At 35.1% G+C, this 23,303-nt stretch overlaps 1 protein-coding gene across 12 annotated transcripts in view; it reads right to left on the bottom strand.

The window, feature by feature from the left end:
• exd (PBX homeobox extradenticle) overlaps nt 1-23,303 on the bottom strand; it is a 1,150,921-nt gene that overhangs the window by 69,408 nt on the left and 1,058,210 nt on the right. Inside the window, exon 11 of one of the 12 annotated variants that reach the window (XM_081765560.1) lies at nt 5,474-7,360. The exons of the other annotated variants lie outside the window; for them this stretch is intronic. Coding sequence (XP_081621686.1) covers nt 7,349-7,360 — 12 coding nt within the window. The 3' untranslated portion in view covers nt 5,474-7,348. Of the gene's footprint in view, nt 1-5,473; nt 7,361-23,303 lie in introns of those variants that run through there. 12 annotated transcript variants of the gene reach the window in all.

Genomic DNA, 23,303 nt, shown 5'->3' with positions numbered 1-23,303 from the left:
TTTGAACCAAAGTAAACCTATATTAAATTTTTGTTAGAATATCCTACGGAATATATTCTTCTTGTTCACTGTTGCTGTATTATTCAAATTTAAAGATAACGTATTAACATACAAAAGTCGTGTAAAAATGATAGATTAACATATAAATAATGCACTGGAACATCAGTCTCACAGTAGCACGTGTTAAAGGCTATTAGTATGAAAAACCTGCTACTTATATTTGTCCGAAATTGTATGCTGTTAAAACAGTGAAATAACCTTATGAATACTGAAATTACAGCGAAGTTTCTATCCTTAGAATGGGGAAGCAAACGAAACAGTATAGTAGAGTTACCGCCCGCTCGATCTCGATCCTCTAGATTCTCCTTGTTTTGACAGGGAACGTTCCTATTTTTTCCTGTTCCACTCAGCCGAGCGGTAACATAAGGGCTATTCCGAAAGTCCAAATACGAGCGCGCAGGATGCTTCTGGCTGGCACGCTAAAAGGTGCTTCTGGAGTGAACGAACGCTATCGGGGTTCGCGTTACCTCTGAAATCTGCGGTATCAACAACAGTATGCTCCTATTTGGTGTTGGCATGTTGCATTCGTTCACAATGTAAATGAAGCATAGGATATCCAAACTTAAAAAAAAGAAAGAAAGAAAAGAAAAAGCAAATGTAAACATCTTCCCATGTCGATAATGAAATTTGAAGATATATGAAAAGAACGAAAAACTAATATTTTTACCGTTACCGCCGGTAACAGTGGTAATATGCACTACACGTCCCTGCCGCAGACTGCAGTCTCTGGCTATTAGTCACATAAAGCGAAGGAGCGAGAGTTCAGTGACCTTGGCATTCACTTTTTTGGTGAGCTGTTGGTAGACGCCTAATATTGCAGTTTATCTGGTTAAAATGCCGAAGATAAAAGAGAGTACTGCTTCCAAGCTTAAACGATTTATGAGTGAATTTGGAAGGAAAAAGTATTTACAACAGATGGAAGTGTTCTCTACTGCAAGTTGTGTGATACGGCAGTTTCAGCCGAAAGAAAATTTACCGTTGAACAGCATGTTTCAAGGGACCAACACACACGGGGACATAAGTTAGTGCGAAACAAGAAGCAAACGCCGCGCAACAACTTCTCCCGCAGTGTGGTACATCCAAAATTTTTTTTTTTTTTTTTTTTTTTTTTTTTTTAAGATTTGTGTGAAGCATTTATTTGAGCTGACATTACGTTGAACAAAGTGGACAACGTGACATTGCGTGCCTTTTTGGAAAAATACACTTGTAAACCCCTCCCCGATTCTTCGACATTAAGGAAGAAATACGTGAACAAACTTTACGAGAAAACAATGCATGTATGTATATATACAGAACCGGTTGTTAAAAAATTAGAACAACATTACTGGTTGCTAGTAAAGGGCAAATCTTAACAAATAAGATATTACACGATTTTGAAATATATGTTTAAAATTATTTTTTAAACTGTTCAAAATGTTTAAAGCATGTTTTTTTTCGTGTGTTTTAAAACATGTTTAAAACATTTTAAACATCTTTTTCATGTTTTAAACACGTTTTGTTCTTTTTTTTTTTTAAGATTTTACCAACCCTGGTTCTATAGTGTAATTAGGTTACTTTTTGTGCAGGTTTTCGACATTGTTCTTTCCATGTTTAATGTTCGAAAGATGATGCTGCTGATGAAATTGGAAAGTGATAAATCGTATGTAAGATTTGGTCTGATTATGGTCTTGTACATTCTGTTCTTTGATCTCTTGAACATGTGGATTTTGTATTAATCGTTTCATTGGATGTATTACTCTGCTGGTATTCTTGAGGCGTTTTACGTGGTTGTTCTGGTTAACTTGTCGAAGATTACACTTAAGTATGTTGCCATTATTTTGGATTATATGTACGGTAGGTGTTCGAATCGATATGTGAATATTTCTTTTGGTTCCTTTGGCATCGGGATATATATGTGACAAATGAGTATACTTCAATGTGCAATTCCTTGCACCATTCTACGAATTTTGAAGTTTATTTCTCCAAATAAGCTCAGGATGCAGTGTAAACTATGAGAGATGTTCAGAAGTCGGTATCATCTGCGTACAATTACAGTTTGATAAATACTGAACCGGTGTATTATTCACGTATAAAATTCACTTACAGTAGGAGGATAATGTAAATCCTAGCAGAAATCCTCTGTATATTGGGAATGCCTGAGAGATGTATTCCTGTAGTTTGAACCTTGTTTCTCGGTTATGCAGGAAGTAGACTCATCTGATGATTGTTGTTGCGGGGTTATTACTGTCAATTTATGTAAGTCCATCGACCTTCGTCGAATTCACTGGTCAAATCGGCTGAAGAGTTCCTAGTTGTGTTTCTTTCTTTGCACGGCTAGATGTAATCAATTGTTTCATAAATAATGTTGTGGTTGGCCGTATAGCCTACTTGGTTGGAATTTAATTGTTAGCTGTCCTTGGAGTAGGTAGGAAGTTTAATGATGATGATTTTTTTCTACGACTTCAGTGGTGGTTGAGTCAGTGTGATACATCTTGCAGTGTTAGAACAGTGTATTTTTTCTGGTCTTGCAATAGATAGTATATGCACTTTTCCAGTCACTAGGATGTAACTTTTCTGAAGTTCTGCCTGAGTTCATTTGATACTTTCTTAATGCGAATTACTTTGAATTTATCTGGACCGCGAGATGTGCATCTTTTCCTTTTGATTGCTTCTGTTGTTTCCTCAGGAGTTGCCTTTTGGTAAGGTCTCGTGACTGACTAGCTTTGTTCATCTTCTTTATCTGCTTCTGTGAGATCTAGATAATAGTTTAACAGGTAGCACAAGTAGGTTTCTCATGTATTTCATGACTCATTTTTGTTGTTTTGTGTCTTTCATTCTCTTTAAAAAAAGGGGGGGGAACTATGGTGAATGAAAAAAAATAAGTCTTCTGTTTTCGGAATATCCTGATTCTATGCACTGTACATAATACGAGGATGGACTGGAAAGTTCGTGGCCTGACCTACAAAATTAGAAAATACTCGGATATGATATGTTTTGTTTTCCCACGTAGTCCCTTTCGACCAAGATACATTTAAGTCACCTCTCCGGTAACGCTTCTATACCACTTTTAAAAAGTGATTCCTCGAGCCCTCCAAAATATCCCAGTAGAGCACTTTTCACCTCTGTATGCGAAAAAAATTCACGTTTCTTCACTTCAAAACTTTTTCACGTTTCTAAACAAGTAAAAGTCAGATCAGGTGAATAGGGCGGGTGCGGCAACAATTCGAACCTACAGGAATAAATTTCTGCCATGGTTGGCCTGGTGAAATAACCTTTCTTCGCAGCACTCCTGCTCTTTTAATTTTGATTTCCTCACGCAAACGTCGTAGAAGGATGCAGTAGTATTAAGAATTAACAGTATATCTCTTTTCCAAGAAATTAATTAGGACAATGCTCCTAGCATCCCAAGAAAATGATGCCATAACGTTATTTTCTGACAAAACTTGTTTGGCCTTCTTTGGGACAGGAGATCCAGGTCGTTTCCATTGCTTCAATTGTTATTTTAATTCCGGTGTATGGTGATGTACCCATGCCCATAATGTATCCATAATCACAAAGTGCCAACAAACTCATCCGGATCACTTTCAAACAGTTACAAACAATTACGGGAAAGGATGAGTCGATTGAGTTTGTATTCGTGTTCAACTGAAAGCAACTTGGGTACCCATCTCGTGGACACCTTAGAAAATCCTAATTCGTTTACGATAATGTTTTGTGCTTCCTAATAGGAAATACCAACAGTCTCAGCTATTTCTCAGATTCCGATTCTGCGGTCATATTCAAAATCAGGTCACAAATTTTTACATCTTCTGCAGTGGTTGACGTTGAACGCTTGTCACTGCGGGGATCATCTTCAATGCTGTTTCTGCCACGCTCAAATTCAGCTACCCACTTTTTCACCACAAAATACGTGGGTGTGGAGTCTCCTAGTGTGTCTATCTTGTCCATATGAATTTCTGTGGTGTTATGTCCTTATCGTGCAGGTACTTAATGGCAGCTCGATGCTCGATTTTTCCATGTCACAAATTTCAGTCACTTCTGCCGACTTAGCGCCTTATAAACTTCTTACCTGAATCAATAGCGAAATGAAATTTTACAGTGACTACCAACGGATATAGCTACACAAGCTAATGCATACAAACAAAATAATTGCCTCCTTCCTAGTCAGGTCACGAACTTTTCAATCCACCCTCGGATTTTATTAGGATTTCTTCAATTTCACACAGAATTTGTTGCATTTATCCTCCGAATTTTATTATTTATTTCTAAGCTTTATTTATGGAGTACTGTGGCTGTTAGATAAAGGTCGTTTTCAAATTTCGAATTACTTCACTCTATGGATAAAGAAACTTGAAGGTCTATAGGCGCAGAAATAAAAGACCACCACTGGATTTAGTCCAAGCGACTTCATTCACAATTGTTATTACCTCCTCCGTTAAGATCCTGTTTGACATTATTTTCCTTGATAGTCTCGAAAGGATATATGTTCTGAACGTACTTCTCACACCAACAATGTGGTTCAGATATCTGAATTATATTATCCGTACGATAGTTTATGACCTGTAACTATTTAAACTTTTACATAGTCGAAGTACTATATGTCTCTAAAATTTACTATCTTGATAAACTATATAGCTAAAAAAAAAAGTAGATTTACAGGTCCAACATGAGAATATAATTACTTCAAATTAACCGTGTTCATTTATTTATTTAGTACATCTATGAAAATACTTTGTTGCGATCAACGTGAAGTTTTGTATAGGGGCAGAGGATTACTGAATATTACAATCTCCCGTTAAATGCGTGTCATGTTTTGATGGTTTTTGAAATTTTACGTTAAGATGTCTGAAAGGAGTGTTGTTGGTCACGTAGAACTCTCAATTCTACAATACCATCGAAATCAGAAAAAGAGAATGACTGGTTATTCCATGATCTACACTGGTAATCAGATTTACTTATGAACAAACAATAGCAAATGTTGAGTATGATGAGGCGAAAAAACTTTATGGGTGTAACCTTACGTAAAGCTGCAAAAGTACTGGATCTAACAGAATAATGAGAAGCTAATATTGTACTCGCAGCGTGCCATGATTCTGCAATTTTTCCATTTAAACTCTTGTTTCTTCTAATTTACGACTTAGAAACCAAAATATTATACTGATGAACATACTAATATATACGAGAAAATAAATTTGCTACTGAAAATACTAATATGATTTTGCATTAAAGTAAGTTCCACAGATAATAACGTAGAATGTTAAAATTTAATCTTAATGAAAAGCAATACTGAAAAGCTTTCGTGCTGCCTTCATTCATCTCCTTAATTAAAAGTGCATGCTGTAATGGGTTAAAACATTATGATCTTTCATTAATAGCACTTTCCTTTAATTAAATACAGGTGGAATTTGAAAACGAACATACAGAGTATCATGCATATATTTTAACAATTTATTTATAATATAATGCTGAATTACACCATTTTCTTTACTAAAAATATAACAAACATACTGCTGAAATTGACTTTAATATAAAACTAAAGTAAAGGTAGCCTACCACATTCGTCAAACGAAAGACATACGAACAGACAACTTATTACTTTACTTAAAACTGAGAAGAAGTGCCAATTCACACATGCCTTTACACAGAGAAAATAAAATAAGCAACAGACTACAACACAATTTTATTCAAGTCTTCAATACCATTAACTCAATTGAAGGAGACGTAAAAATTTATTCGGTGCATTGCAACAATAAAAACAGAGCTAAATTCTAAGCACTAACAACCCATATTTGTTGGCTTCAAAATTAAATTTGTTTATCTATGGGAAGAAATTTTACAAAAGGAATATCTGCAACAAGTAACTATTAGGGTAACACATGCCACATGTACAAGATACTACAGTACTTTTCTTTTTTAAAAACGAAAAGAAAGGAAAAAACTGTTGTTTATAAACTCCAACAAACATTCTATTTTTAAATGAATACAAACTTAAACTCTTAGGCGAAAAAGTATGACAATTTTGTGCGTGAACTACAAAAAATATACAGTTAAACCTACAAGTTGGTCATATCTACAATTTGACCACAGGTTAATCGAAATGTGGATACTGTGATTATGGTTTTTAAATATATAAGTTGCTAGCATACGAAAATTCGAAAATTTTCCTTGGAACAGAGGCAGACCAACTTAGACAGGTTACACTGTATATTTTCAACTATTATTTTTCTTTTACCTTTAAGTTCCATGTTGGATTTTGTTAGATTGTTTTATTTTCATTCTGACTTCAGGTTACGTTACTGATCTGAGATGACAAAATAATCTAAAGATGAAAGCACAACGTTGGATGGATGGATCGTCTTAAAATGGTATACTTTACATTATTGCTTCGTGAAATTTGAAGTTACTGCATTCATACTAACGTTCTTTCCACTGCTTCTTAAACACTTATTTTTTGGATTATCTCATAATATATTATTTGCTAAAACGTGAAACATGAGTTCAAAACCACATGCGAACTTAAGACCACATATGATGATGTTATACAACCCTTCAAAAGAAAGCTGAACAAAGGACACAATGTTTTTCAGAAACAGTGGTAAAATGAACTTTCCACTCTTCAAACTGGTGACAGTAAATCATTATTCTAAAAGACAGCTCACAATTTTCCGGTCAACTCGAATATTTTTCTTCTAAGGGTATAAAAGGCAGCCAACAGTGCACAGCACATATTTTAATAGATTGTCACTCTCGTTAATCTTATAACGAATAGTTTATTCACGGCAAGTAACAGTGTTCGCGAAGAAATCCGCGAAAGAGTCCACAAGAATTTCATATCGCGGATGATTTCTCTTGCACTAAATATCCGCGCGTACATACACAAACACACACGGACACACGCTCACATACGTACAACTCTCACTTAATGCAAGTCTACTCTTGATGCCTGTAAAGTAGTCTATATCTAATGCATTCAATCCAATTCTTTGTACAGCTTGCTTATCATCGCATATATATATATATATCTATATATTGTACAAAAAAGAATTTTATCACCAACGGAAAAATTAGAAGTTAACATATCTTGGCTGTGTGGCGAAGGTTCTTGAGATATTCCTTGTATGTGATTAATACTATAACACATTTTTCTTAGTTGTTTTAAATGTTTTTACCATACCACAACCACACAACCTAACAGAAGATATCTTCCACATCATGGCGTTGCAGTGTTACTGGATACGTCATGTCCTTGACATCGCTTCCTCATCTACCATCATTGGCAGTATGCTGCATGCTATCTTTGCTCTGTCGCTCATTGGTGCACCTACATAAAATGAAGGCTTGTAAGAATCTTCATCTCATAAGCTGATGGACGAAAGGATTAGTACGTGACCTCCACCGCAATACACTTCAGTCGACTACTACAGCTAATTTAGTCATGCATACTATGCAAGGGAGATTTTTTAGTACGTGAATACAAGAAAAAAGTGTGTTAATAACAAATGTTTGCAATAACATTAAACATCAGCAGCTAATGATTCATTGCCGGTATCAAATTAAAAAAACACGTTATTTTGAATAACTAAATTTTAGTCTGAAGTAATTATATTATTTTATTTCATTCTGTATCATAAATGTTAGATGATAAATGAACATGGAATATAAAATACTACACAAAAGGTATTTTAAATACACATTAGGTATTTACCTCTTTATTCATAATATCTTTAAACATGAATTTAAATTCTCGCTGAACAATGCATGCTGCTCACAGAGAACTAAAAATCTTATCCACTTATACTCTCCATTAATATATTGCAAAAATATTTTATGGTTACAATTGTACCCTATTGAAGACATACTGATTTCAATCTAAATGAATTAGAATATGTTCCATTCATTTAGTTTTATATTACTTCGGACTTGTATTGTACAAGTATTAAATGCACATGTGTGTTAATTTTACTATCTTAAAAATATATCTAATTCATTTGTCCACCGAAAACCTAACAAGAATTCATTTATTTAGCAGGTTCACAATCTATAGATCCTGCGTATCTACAACATATACGCAAATACAACGTGATCTGTGACATCGGACTATGGTTATTGGGGCACATTAATGGAGCGAGGCAAGTGATTAGTTAAGACTGTAACGTGACTATATGAGACGTGGACCTATATCTTAACGTAGAATCCGAACCACTACAGTTCCCGCAGGGACTGAACCCAATTATTCCACGTCAAAGACACGTACGGCTAATCTACAGCCACGAGGAAGCTCAAGGAGACAATTGAATAAACAATATCGAATTACAATATACGGGTTAAGTGATAGTCGAGATTATATCATACATCAATTGAGTTAATTATGAACATGAGAAAAGGAGGAGAATGAATTGATTGTTTGCACTTCGTAACTAACTATATGAAAGGAGAGATGCAAAAGATTTTTTTAAAAAAAATCATTGATACCGGTGATTAGAAATTGAAAGTAGAAAGGTGAACGGACCGAAAGTATATCAACAGCACAGAGCAGAAATTGTGCTTCGAATCGTAAAGAAAGGGATTGGAGAGCAAGAATTTGGGCATGGAAAGGGTAAGGAAATATGCTACACTGTGGGCTCGTTAAGAGCAATCGATGAAAGGGTGCGTGTACAGTGGTTATTGATACAGAAAAGACTTCTGACAAAGTGGAGTGTGATAACAGCTCTAAAGAACCTTACACTGAAAACAAGCACCGAAGAAATATAGTATACTAAATCAACCACTAAGATCTGGAATAAGTGAAAAACTGACAGAACAAATTGGAAATTGAGTGCGAACAATATAAAATCTACACAAAAGGTATTTTTAATACAAATTCGGTACCTTGTCCTTCTTTATGGATAATGTCTTTACAGTGTTGGGTAAGTTACTTGTAGAAATGTAACGAGTTACAAGTTACTTTACTTTCTCTTAAAATGTAACGCGTTACTTGCCCCTAAAAAGTAACTGTTACTTTTAGGTCCGAAACTTTGAATATGTCAAAAATCTTATTACTTCAATTTTCTGAACTACTATTACTACCGCTATTATTATTATTATTATTATTATTATTATTATTATAATTATTATTGCTATTATTATTATTACTGCACGTTCTGAATCGCTTTGTGTAAAAGCAAGGACAAATTTTTACTTGACAGCTATATGAACATTTTCATATAATAGGGCCACGGTGGCTCAGTGGTAGAGCGTTCACCTCTGGCGCTGGGGTCCCGGGTTCGATCCCAGCCCCCGCCAAGTGAACTTTGTGGTGGACAAACACCGTGTGCGTGGGTTTTCTCGGGGTTCTCCCGTTTCCTCCCACTTTCTTCATTCCACCATTTCATTCATTATTCATTATCACCGTCTCCTTTAGCCTAACCGGCATAATCGTGGGACGTAAAACTCAAAGATTTCATTTCATTTTCATTTTTTTCATATAATGTAACATTGATTAAAATGCCATACTGCATTACTAGTAGGGATGAGTTCGAGCGAGTTTTCTTTGTTACTCGATTCGACTAGAAGCAGACATCTTTGAGATCCACCCGAGAACTCGGCTCGAGTTTCGAGTCGAGTCGAGCCAAATCCGGTGTGTAGTTTCGAGTACTCTCTTCAAGTATTTTACATAGGCAATATAATTATTATCAATGACATTACTACTACAACAACTTTTATTATTATTATTATTATTATTATTATTATTATTAATTATAACAAAACTGTATATAAACATGAAAGATAGGAGGTTTGTATTTAAATACTAAAAAAAAGTAGTTGATTGCCAACCACGACAGTCGTGAAGTCTAGGTATCAAGGACATTGTTCACGAGCTTCTGAATTTGAGTTGAGTATTCGGGTCGAGCCAAACATAATTAAAAGTTATAGGGCAGTGGCCAAATATCTTCAAAACTGCTCGGCCCGGATTGAGAATTATCAACGACTCAAGCAGCTCGGCTCACAGTTCATTCACTATCGACCCGAACCGAGAAGTGAGCCGAGCCACGGAGCCAACAGTCAGGGGTGTAGCCACCAGGTTTATGTAGGAGGGGCCAGTCGTTTTTCAGGAGGGGCCAGCTACAAAGCCAAAAGAAATTATGTTGCAGCTAGTGTTTTTGACCCTGAAAAGAAAGGAAAATTTTGGTTTCCTTCCGGGAAACTTAAAACACTGCTTTCTAGCTAATGTTATTATTATTATTATTCGCTTTTTCTCCATAAATTATATTCCAGGTAGTTTATATTATGTTTAACCAATAATTACTGTCCCGGACCAAACATACCTTTGTGCATAACTATTTTAGTTTAAGCCCTTGTACACAGGCCCTCTATCTACATAAAGCTGATTTTCTTTGAAATTTCACTTATTTTCTTTAAGATTTCCAGACAAATATATTTATTTATTATTCGTGACTAAAAGAAAAAACAATTATTTTATTAACATCTATGTCTCATTTCCTGTTCTAGGGGCCGTCCACATATTACGTGACGCTATTTTTGACCAATATCTACCCCCTCCCTCCTGCTTGTCACATTTCGTAATGCAAGGCCGAACCCCTCCCCTTTGTTAGGTAACACTGTTTGAGTTTTGTTTTTTCATTATTTTGATTATTTTAGGGGTTATTACAATAAAAAAAAACTATTTTTAATGGTAGAACTTTTTATTACAAAATGCTTATATTATTGTGAATATATTTGTAGCGTTTTTCGCCAACAAATCAAAGTATTAGAAAAATGGTAGACTCCTAATAATATTTTATCAACATAAGTTTGTTTAATTAACCAATCATAATTCTTCAATACTACTGTCGTTTCCCAAGGAGATCGCACAGCGGAAGATGCAGTTAAAACAGGATTTAAAGAAATAACATCGACCTCTTCTTCCGAGATCCAGGATGCTTCGTGCATTTGAAGTTCGCCAGTGTCAACGATGCAAAATTCTGTCCTTCTCGACCATAGATTCGAAGTGGCTGAACACGTGAAGGAGCAGGACATCTCGTTTGTGAACTAGCTTTCGAGCATCTTCTTTGGACTTCGGACTTCAGTTTACCACTTTACAAATTCTTTTTTTCCTAAATCAGCGCGAGAGTGCGAATAAACTCGATTTCTTCAGAAATATTCAAATCCAAAAATAATAATAAAAAAGTCCATTAATATCCGACGAATTAGGTTTTTAATAAGGTCTGCAAATCGTGCATCGTTCCGTCGCGGAAAATATTATTTCACGAAAAAATGTTTCTTCTGTTTCACATGCGAAACTTCTTCGAAGAAAAGAGTGTGTAATGATTCGAATCAGAAGTTTTAAATAATATTATCAGAAATAGCGATACAAGTGGGAACGCGAAGGAATTTTAAAGCGGTGGTTACGATCACTAACAACTAACTCCAGAAACGCGTGTGGCGTGAATGCAATGCTGCGATAGCCACAAAACGGAGTTTTATTGTATTGTAAAACACACATGGTTCTTCACCAGTCATGCTGGTGTCTAGTGCGTCTTCGAATCCCTTCTGTATGATTCAATTTATATAGGCTATAGTTCGCAAATTTTCAAAATAATGGAATTATTTATATATCTATATATACAGGGTGAACGGTAACTACGTGGACAAACTTGGACGGGTGATAGTACATCTTAAAAAAAGCAAAAACAAAAGTCCTAGTGAACATGGGGGAAATCCCGTCCCGTTTAGGAATGACAGAGTGTTGAAAGCGTGGGAACATGAACTTCAGAGGCCAACAGCTTAGAAACAACACATCGTACAGAGTGCGGTTTAAAATGTCACTTAGAAAGTCGTACCTACTCTATTGAAAAATTCATATTTGAAAACGCAGCTACGTGTGCGCACGGGATTAACAACCTGTGACATTTCTTTCCTTTACAGCATGTCTGGGAATCCCTCCGTTCCTTTGGGGAATCCCGTGCGCATGCATAGCTATTAGTACCATTGTTTTATGGTAGTATTTATAGTATCTTGTTGAAACGTTTGTCTTCAAAGTGTCGAATATGAATCGCAGTAAATTGTGTAATCTGCTGTAAAAATAAATAAATAAATAAATAAATAAACCATACTGTTTTCCGATTGGTATAAGGAGGAGATACCATACTATTTTTCAATTGGTATGGTAAAAGAGTATTTTTCCATACTATTTTACCGTAAATTATTAATTATATGTAAACTTTGTTATTTTTAAGTGACTGCAGAGAGTTAATCTTACAATAATGTTTTGAAAGCTGGTCATTTAGGGGACCAGGAAATCATTTGAGGGGCTGGCCCCGATGGGCCCCCCGTGGCTACACCCCTGCCAACAGTTCACCCAACCGAGTCGGCCAGAGCCCTCGGCTCAGTTGAGCCGAACCAAGCAGATGGCTCATCCCAACCAAGCCAGCTCGAGCCGATGTTTCACTCCAAGCGAGCCGGCTCGAGCCATCGACTCAGTTGAGCCGAGCCGAGCTGAACTTGTTATAAAAAAATCTCTTGGAATCTCGCTATGGAGACGAGTCGAGATGCGAGCAGTTTGCCCTCTCGTGAGCAACAGTAAAAGTATTCCATATTACTGCTTAGCTTACATTTCTCATGGCTTCCGCTTCCCAGTTTAATCAAGCCATGATTTCAAAACGAGTTAAAACGAGCGAGCCATTTATCAAGCTCGACTCGAGAATATTACCTTTGACTCAACTGGAAACTCGACTTGAATTCGAGTCGAGGTTTAGCTTGACTCGTGCTCATAACTATACGTTAGAAAAAATGGTTGCTTATTATTTCTCTGCTAAACTAATTATATAATAATAACAATGTTGTTATGTAAAATTAAAAATACAAAATATAGAGAAACATTACACTACAGCTAATAAAATGAGAACACATGAACTGGGGGTAAATCAAAACTTGCCAGTAACTTTAAAATCGATACATGCTTTTTAAAGCTAGTTGTTCCAAATTCTATAATCAACGGGACTCAACGCAAACTGATCTGAAAGAACTCCAATATTACATATCATCAACAAACTATTTTCTAGTAATGAAATAGCCTACTCATCAGAACACAGTTTATTCGTATTAACCCCTTACTGTATGTCGTTAATTATGGCACCCTAGTTGTTGATAAATATTTCCTGCCGGGGCACAACTTTACTTTAAAAGAATAATTTCCTTAAAAGCTGAAGATGATAGTGGACAGGATTTAAAATGTTCGAACGATAAAATATTTTTGTTCGCCATCTTTATAAAAACACCACCAATCACAGTAAAATAGGCTACCGGTACCATTGTACTCGTAATTCATTCACTGAATGTATTGATTTGGAGCTGTCAGAATCTACGACAAAATCTTCCAGGTGCTTGCAATCAGTACACGTGATTTGACTGGGGCTGTCCACATATTCCAAAAAAGACAAGTTGGACTATGATCTTATCTGTTTCTTTGTGTGCGATTGTCGGTCACCTACATCGTTTATGCTCCATTCCTTCATTCTGAGAAATTCGCTTACAAGAAAGAAACATTTGTTTCGGAAAAAAAATATTCATATATTGTAGTTACTCATCCGAAATGTAACGCGAAAAAAGTAACGCAAACTAGGTACGTTACTTAAAAATTTGTAACGCGTTACAGTTACAGTTACTTTGGAAAAAATGTAACGCGTTACTTGCGTTACGTCACTTCCCAAGACTGTGTCTTGATACATGAAAGACATGACATGTGAATGTATAATAAAAGCAAGGATAAAATCTGTCAAAGAAGTATCTAGGAAAGAGTATATTTTGTTCTTTTGAACAGTTAAGAAACATCTCACTCAATATTTTGTGTGAACTGTTGTATTCTACGAGGCAGAAACATGGTCATTGTTGAAAGGGGCGAAAAAATTCTAGACGCTTTAGAAATGTGTGTGTGGAGAAGTTTCAATAAAATTAGCCGAGTCGAACGAAAACATGGGAATAAGGGCTTAGAATAATAAACGGTAAAATAACTATATTGAGTGAAATTTTAAAAAAGAAAGAAACTGGTTAGAATATGCTCTGACATGGCACTACATATTGGAGGACGGAACACCTGATATCGTATTAAAGCCGATAATGCTATAATAAAAAGAGGTTAACTGAGGACCACAGTACATGAAGACTTAACTAATCTTTGAGGTTTCAATTGATTTGACTTACTTCCCAATGATGGAATAATACTTCCAGTCATAATCCTTATGTCTCTGATAATCAATTAACATTGTACAAAATCGGTTGCATTTTAACGAATATGTATGTGGGAAGCAAAATAACATTAAAAGAAATGATAAATTAATGGATTAAGTAGGGATTTATACTTATTTTAGAATTCCAAACTACAGTATGAAAAAGTATGGCATCTTAAAATTATATTTTCCTAAAACTGAATTTTAATTTTCCGGAATTCTGGAAAATGCAATTTCAGACATATGGAATTTAGAAAAATTTCGAACAGAAAAATTACTATTTTATGAACACAAAATATAAAATCATGAAATTACTTTCAAGACACGTGGGCGAAGGATAACGCAGAGCACTGCTTACGAATAGTTTTGTTCACAGTTGACGATGTGACGTGGAATCTGTGACCCATATCACGTTATGTCGGGGGATTATATGGCATGCCAATCATCGGATTCCCCTACGGGTGTCACTCAGGGGCGTCATTTAGGGAGGGCAGGGAGGGGCATTTGTCCCCCCCGAGTTTGAAATGTATATAGATTTTATCATTAGAATAGTAGTAAGTCAGTGAAGAAAGCGAAATTTTACATATATCAAGGGGTCTTGCCCCTCCTAAACCAAATCTGAAATGACGCTACTGGTGTTACTTCTCCTGGTTGCTTTCGTGGGTGAATGTTTCGCAATGTGAATGTTTCACCCCGAATGCTAATCCATTCTCCCGACACTGTTTTACAATGCGTGCGTACGAAAACTTAACACAGAAAACAGCCATTAAGTAACTCTCCAATACCGGTTGATTTCCAGCGACATTTGATAACACTCACGCACCTACAAAGTCACGTGACATTGTTCCAGCCAGTAAACCCATAGTTCTAGCTTGATACGCCAGATGGCAGTAATGAATAAAAATGGTCAGATATACAGCAAACAGCCTTCTGTATAAACGACTTTTTAAAGTATAATGTCCCACGATTATGCCCTTCAGGCTACAGGAGACTGACTGGTGACTAATGGAAGTGAATGTGAAATTACTATTTTGGTCTCTCTCACGAGAATCGAACCTGGGACCACGTGAACCACAGACACATGCGCTACCACTAGATTGTGAAAGGGCTAATAAGGAGAGGGCGAGTAAAGAAAGTAGCATAATATCTTAACCATTGAACCAGAAACCATCAGTAGCACTTTATATAAAGAGTGGACTATTTATCTTGATACCAACCTTATAACCTTTAACCTTTAAACTAATAATGAAACGATGAAACTTCGTACCATACAAATATCAACAACGGGACATTGTTTGACAAACATTCCAATACAACCAGGTTAACAGTGTTGCCAACGCAACAAGTTTCTTCAATTGGCACTACGTCAGGTTATTACATATTTCAAGTCTAAATACCGTACTCAACAAAAACTTACACAACAACATACTTTTTATGCAGTATCACTAACACCGAAAACAACAAAATTTTACAGGTTTCTGCAACAGTAATAACACAAGTGACACGGATGGGGCGGAGCAATATATATCCAGAGTACCCTAGAGTTGAATTTCATGGTCGTATGACGTATTTGATTGAACAAATAGAAATAAAGTTCATATAATTGAAATTTTGATCTTTTTGAAGTGTTTATTTTATTTTTTAAAAAGTACTTAAGTAAGCATCACAAAGGTAGTTTTCAATAGACAAAAGATCATAGTGCTGTTTACAATAGTTTGATATATTCCTTAAAATTATGTATATGCGGTAACTTTCAAAACAATTTTTAATTAACTTTGCTTCTATTATTACATTACAAGAATACATTTGATAGGTTTTTACAATAAGTTCTCGGAATTACATAATTTTAAGCAGTATTGCGAACTTCACCACTATGGACGGAAGTAGTGTGACGTCACATCCTTTTCATGGTGATCGCCATTTTATTTTCCAAACAACAAGTATCTTAAATGCCTAAAGGACCTAAATGCAAAATGAAAATAGTGAAATATTTCTGAATTGCAAACATTAGACTGAATGAAATATGTTTCTTTTTAAATATTTCTAATCAATGAAACTAAAACAAAAAAAAAAGAGAAAAAGAAAGAAAACAAATGTACTTATCTAGTTCATAATCACATATTAACCTTAAATAATTCTGGAAAATTTTTGATTCATTAATATAAGTTTCATAACATTGCATACGTGGACACGATTAATGTTTAACACTTGTTAAGAATATATGCTGAACCATTCCTAATTGGATGTTTTCCTATTATACTGTTTCTATTTTAAAAAAAAAAATGATAAAGAATATAAGAAAAGATCTGACCTACGATCCACTGATGCTCCGGATTGAAAATTTCCAAAGTTTTTATTAATTATTTTTAATATTGTAGGCACTAATATTGTGCACTTCCATTATCAAGACTGGATGTAAGAAAAGTAAATGTCCCAATAGAATCAACATTGTTCTAAAAGATACTTTTTCTTTTAAAAAATCGTATATTTTAACACTTTTTCTTGTACCGACAGTTTGTCTATCTGCACGTTAGGGAGTTTATATTGTGTATAATTGCTTCTTCAGGTGAATTACATGATAATGCGTTTATATTAATATTTGATTTTACCGTATCACTTAGAGATGTGACGCTTTTAGAAATAAGTTCCTTAGACATTAGTCTTTCTTTATGAATTTCCTTGGTTTTATTTGTAGTTTTCTAAACGCGTTTCCATTTTCTAAATCTGTATCCGTTCTCACCAGCTTTATTAGTCGTTAAAATATGTTATAATTGTAAATAAATTTACAGCCGTTGTCCTTGTTTGTATTAGACTTTAAAATACACCATACGTTTCCCGCGTTTGTATTTAAAAAACATTGCGATCACCATGGTACCGGAGAGAAAATGACGAGATTACTATTTCAGTCTATTTACCATATCTCCAGACCGGTTCGAAGTATCGAGTTGCTGTAAGCAGTATTATGATCTTCACATCTATTGAAATCCATCTATGCAATTGATGAGGCATTTACCTAAGTAGATTTTCCAAATATAGGTTATAGAAACAAGTCAATTTTCAGTTCCTTGAATCTTTGTTCCTGTTCATTCGAAATCAGTCACATGACCATTGTATTAAAAACGGATGTACTTTGGATGTGCACTGCCTCGTCCTTCTCATTGCATTGTTAGTGCTATAATGGATACCAAAATTTGAACGTTTGTGATACTATAGCGCAGCGTTTCCCAACCGGTGTGCCGCGAGGAAATCGAAACAAAATTATTAATTCTATAGCAACCAAACTGCAATACATACGAAAAAAATGTATATTTTTATATTTCACATTACTATGAATTTCTACCATGGAAAAAATTACTGTAATTGTAATATATTATTTTACATCTATTACTGTGTAGCAGACAATATTTCGGCTAGTATACATTTCCACGGTTAGTTGCTATGTTACGCTTCAGTTGAGAATCATACTAACACCGAGAAATGGAAGCACTTGTATGGTACGCGTCAAGTGAACGTTCGTAAAACACTCATTTCCACGTGAATGACAGAACAACACTTTGTTCAACAGCTGTGTTTTGACTTCGACGCATCGCAAGCTGTGTGATTGCAATAATATGCACCGGTTTTGGTTAAAACAGCAAAGTTAAACGTACAAGACATTTGTCTGTTCGTTCGTTATTTAGTGACTTTCGTTCTTAGTGAAAAGTTGGATACAGTTTTCGAAAAAGGAAGCGTATTTTTAAAAAATATGAGTCCTATATTTCATTGCAATTGTTTTCTATTTTAAAATTAGAATAAAAAATAAGAATAATGAATTACCATAGGGGAAAACCAGTGATCGAGCTTTCATCTCTGTGAGAAGATGATCGATCAGTAATCACAGAAAAAGAATACCATGGTATTTTATATTTGCAAATAATAATAATAATAATAATAATAATAATGAGTGTGCCGCGAGAATTCAAGTTACACTCTTAGTGTGCCACAAGTTGAGAAAGGTTGGGAAACGCTGCTATAGCGTCTTTAGTTTGCAGCATTGAATAACAAATTTGATATTGGAAGTGTTCGTTTTTGACATTAGATTTGAAGTATGTAAGAATCCGACATAATGTCATTTCAAAAACAAAATTTATTTATATATATATATATATATATATATATATATATATATATATATATATATATATATATATATATATATATATATATATATATATATATATATATATATTTGCAACATTGTGAATCTGGTTGTATATCAGAGTATGTCAAACAACGTTCTCCCTAACGATATTTTCATGGTATCTTCTGTTTTGTATCTATTAGTTTAAAAGTTACAAGGGCGTATGAAGATAAATGGTCCAATCAGTATATTTAACCTGGAGGTACCGTAGAGTAACTCCTGCCAACATTTGCAACGTACAAAATTTCAATCTAGCTTATCTATCATTCTAAAAATTACAAGAGTTTTTCAAGATAAATAGCTCACCCTGTATAAACACAGTTGAATAGGTGTTGTTGGTGGATTCGGAAAACTTGAATTTAAGAACAGACAGGCCTACACAAAAGTAGCCGACTTCGGTCAGGAGAACCAGTAACAACGGTTTTTAACCAGAAATTAAAAATTTTCTTTTCAAAATATTATACAAAGATAACCCGCTTCTTTTAAATAAAGGAAACCAGCTGCGTTCTAACGAAATATCTTTCTTTCACCTCCTTCCACTATTCCTTTACCGTCAAAACCTAACATATAAACTTCCCCATCCTGATCCATCATTCTCTTTGTTCATACACCGACAAAGGATTTTTATTATACCCTTAACAAGAGGTTTACTATACCCTATTCTTTAACATATACACTAACAATAACTTTTATGATACCCTATTCTTCTCTATCTAAAATAATAAAAGGTTTTATGGCCTTCCTTTGTATATAACAATCGAATTTCCCTCCCTCTTTTCCTTTACATATTCCTTTCTCACTACTAGCCTTGTCCCGTCTCGAATGTAAAATGTTAAGTATCATCCCGATCTTGTTTGGTTTGTTTTAGAATCGAGATGAGAAATTCCTCTTCTCATGGGCAACACTAAACAAAACCGAAATATTTTTTGCCTAATATCACGTTTCTGCTTGTAATGGTATGACCTGAGCGATAATAAGTTTCTAATTTATAATCTTTTACGAGATTATTATTATTATTCCTGAAAGATTTGGTAGTTCAAGTTTTGAAACAATATAATAAAACGTGTGTCATCGCAGATCAATCACCATCAAAATTCCACAATTAAAAAAAATCATCGACGTGGATTTGATCCAAGAACCTCCAGATTATTGGTCAAGCGCCTTGAGCACTGAATCACGATCACTACGCTGTAAATGATTCGTCTTTAGTCTGGTTACGTTAAGTTTCTTTGCCTCCGCTTCCAAAGTTGTACGTTATTTTTCTTAGTTTCAAAAATTCTTTCGTATTTCTTTTATGATGATCTTAAACAATATTCGGCAACGTTTATATTAATAACATGTGTTGTTCTTAAACCTTTGGTTCACTAGTTTGTTTCTTCTCTACACGAAACTACAGATATGACAGATTTAATTCTCACACTCTGCATTTGTTTCAAAGCAGTCGCCATTACCTGGTCAAAGACATGTCCGACACGATACATCGCCCTCGCGCACTCTCGCCATCGCTGTCGAAACTTGTCCTCGCCCCCTCGCGCCCTCGCACTGACAGTTGACCCTTGCGCTCATTTGCCCTCGCGAAGGCAGTTGTCCATCATCTTAGCTCGCCCTCGCCCTGGTGTTGGGAATTTCTCCTCGCTCTCGCGTCATTGTGGGCGGGGGAATTCGAGGATGAAGATGCCCTCGAGAAGGCCACCCTCGCGAGGGTGAACATCTCTGGTAGAACGTCATGAATTAAAGACGGAAATCCTGGTCGAGGTTGTTCAGTCTACATTTGGCCAATTTCGATTTACCTAAAAATTTAGAAGAATCCATGCTGCCAGGTCCGTGAGTGCTCGATGTCTTTCCCTTGGTTCCTAACAATAGCCCGACAGCGTAATTTCCACTGTAATAGACTTCTCAGAAGAACTGGGAGGGGAATCTTGTCCCATTCCCTTTGCACAGCTTTCTATAGTCCTTCCACAGTTGTCACACGCCGTTTTCCCAAAGCCCGCTTCAGCAATCCAAATCCATAATAATCCATAGGACTTGCATCTGGAGATTTGACAGGTACCTCATTGAAATGTATCACCTGTATACCACTTGCCCCCATTGTAGAAGGCCGATGTCCTTCTCCTTCATCTGCATATCAAAATGCAGATGAGGGGCACATTTACATATCAATATGTAAATAGACTAATTTGTGATTCAATTAATTGCTTGAATATTAGTATACTTATTGAGTATTATCTAGTTATTATGATTAAAGATGTTAAAACACCGAGCGTAGTACGGAAATATTAATACAATATTGTATTATATTGTATTTATTCATTGATGTTATTTCCTTTATAGGCTAATTATATTGTATTTTACCGCTTGCATCTCATTATTGGGTCTTCGTATTGTATATAGGATACATGGGAAGGAAGGAAGAATAATATTAAAATACTCTACATTGAATTAATTAATGAAAAAATAAGCATATTCTACGGAATCATGCATTGATTTTAATATTGGAAGACGGAGCTAGCGCTGACAGAGAATTTTTTTTCTCGCGACTCTTCGTCGCCTGGTATACTATATGTGAGGTCCTTCACCACTCCCCGTTTCAAAAAATCACTAAATAAGTAACTGAATAAGGCTCATTAAACACAGGAAGAATCCTACTCACTTCTTTTAGTGAAGCAACGCTAATTTGGAAACAGTGGTTACAGACGCTCAACTTCTATTGTTGAAAAAGTTGTAAAAATTTTAGCGTCAACATGTGAGTTTTTGGATTTCTATAGGTGTAATTTTCTTAGCAGCGAGCTCCAAGCGTCTCTTCCGCCCCCCTTTCACCCATGGCCGGTACCGTCAGCCGACGGACCTAGGATTTTTACCCAAGATGCAAAGCCAGTTTAAAATGTTTACTCTATTTTGACTCATTTTTCTATGTAAAATATTAATATTAACGTATTACGCTCAATCGTTCTTGGAAATACCGTTCAAAATTCCTGACTTATTTTATCAACGTGTATCCCTTTCGTACAAGACATTTAGCTCTTATAATTGTCAAAATTAATAATAAACAAAGATGTTTCCTCCTCTCTCTCCATACAAACATGGATGCCATTAATAGCAAACAGTTTTGAAGAACAGCCGCAGGAAAATAGGCTTATTTCTGTTACTGAGAGAAATGAGTTTATCACAGGTATAACAATGTATTCTATGTATATTTTATTTGATTTCTGTATATGATAACATGTATTTCTTTTATTCATAGTGGTAGTTATAAGTGAAAACAATTATATTGTTTTGAAAATCTCATAGACTTTGTTGTGAGCAGAAGTTTCCAAGTTCACCGTCATTTGAAAGGAAAGCAGCACCTGTCAAAGGGTGCTGGAAGAAACTGCAACGAGAGGCAGCTGACCGAGCTTAAAATTTGCAAGGACCTCCCAAAAGTATTGCCGAAAGGCACATAACCTTTTGAAGAAAAAGCAAGTCCTGCTTTTTCTGGTTTTTGTGCAGTAAATATACTTGTTTCAGTTATGAACAAAAAAAGTTCGTTAATAGCTCTGGTAGAAAAAACATCAAAAATACTGCGGAAGGAAGTCACCTATACTTCCTCCATTAGCGGGTAATTTGGACCCAGGAACTGTGTAAGTTTTTCGATCTCCCAGGGATTTTCCTGTTGAAATACATAATCCGAACATGTATCGGGAACCGTATGGGTGTGTGGTGAACTTTGATATTACATATCACCTTATTTGTAGCATTCATCAGTACATTAAGCAGTGCTAACTTATGAAAGTTATAACGCTCAACAACATCAAATTAACATGAGCAGTTACTTTAAAAACATTTTTTTTAACACAGTGCTTGTGTAACACTAATAAGCAGAACGAAGTAGACACTGCTGTCTATACCCCCATATAAGCACAGGGGCATTTACGTATTTCCATTATGGAATTGTTACCATTAAATATTCAATATCTCTAGTTGAGATAAATAAGCCTGTCACGTCATATAAGGCAGCGCCTCCTTGGACATTGAAACAAGGATCCAAGCAATAAGTAATTTGCTTGTTTTCAGACATCAAATATGTCAGCATCCTGATAATTCGTCGTCCGGCTTAATAAAGTGTAACGAACATTTCAACTTTCTCCAGTGAAATGGAAATGTGCATTAACGTGGTGACTTTAAACTAAAACTGTGTGCGTAAGTGATAGACCACTACAGGAACAGTGCGCCGAACCAGTTTAAAATATTTAATCATCGTATATTCTTTAATATTTCTATTCATTCCCATGATTAATCAATATATATTATGTGTTTCAAATTACTCCTCTCTAAAACTGTCAAAGACTGTAAACTCTTAAACATGAGGAAATAACAAAATTGTATATATAAAATTTTAAATTATTCCAGAGATCAAACAGATCTCATTTTCAGGTCTAACACATCCCCCTTTATTTTTTTTTAATTTTTTATATAGTGTAAAAAAAAAGTATGTTATAAAAATATATATATATATATATAATTCAATAGTGTGTGTTTCGTAGTGCACTACCAAGAAAAATTCAATACTTGTAAATATGAAATGTTAATGTGTATCTTCAATCGTTTTAATCCTATACCAAGACGGAATAAACCGCCATCTAATCCCAGTATCTCTATTGTTCTAATTTTACTGCAAAGTAAATACCTGTTACTAATCAAACATATTTTGTTTCAAAAGTATAAAACAAGGAAACATTTTCCCTTGTTGTTTGTGTATCTAACCAGCTCTCTAAATGGGGCCCAAAAAGTATCATGCCCATAAAACCAATACTTGCAGTCATAAGTATAATAAATTTTAAAACAGGCTGCTACCTGTTAATTTAAAATATTTTTTTTTAACCTATTTGGTATTTACATAATCT

The sequence above is a fragment of the Thermobia domestica genome, chromosome 7, assembly GCF_964235325.1.
Source record: "Thermobia domestica chromosome 7, izTheDome1.hap1.1, whole genome shotgun sequence".
Taxonomy (NCBI): Eukaryota; Metazoa; Arthropoda; class Insecta; order Zygentoma; family Lepismatidae; genus Thermobia; species Thermobia domestica.
Note: the sequence above shows the minus strand (reverse complement) of the source record. Positions and strands in the feature narration are given on the sequence as shown.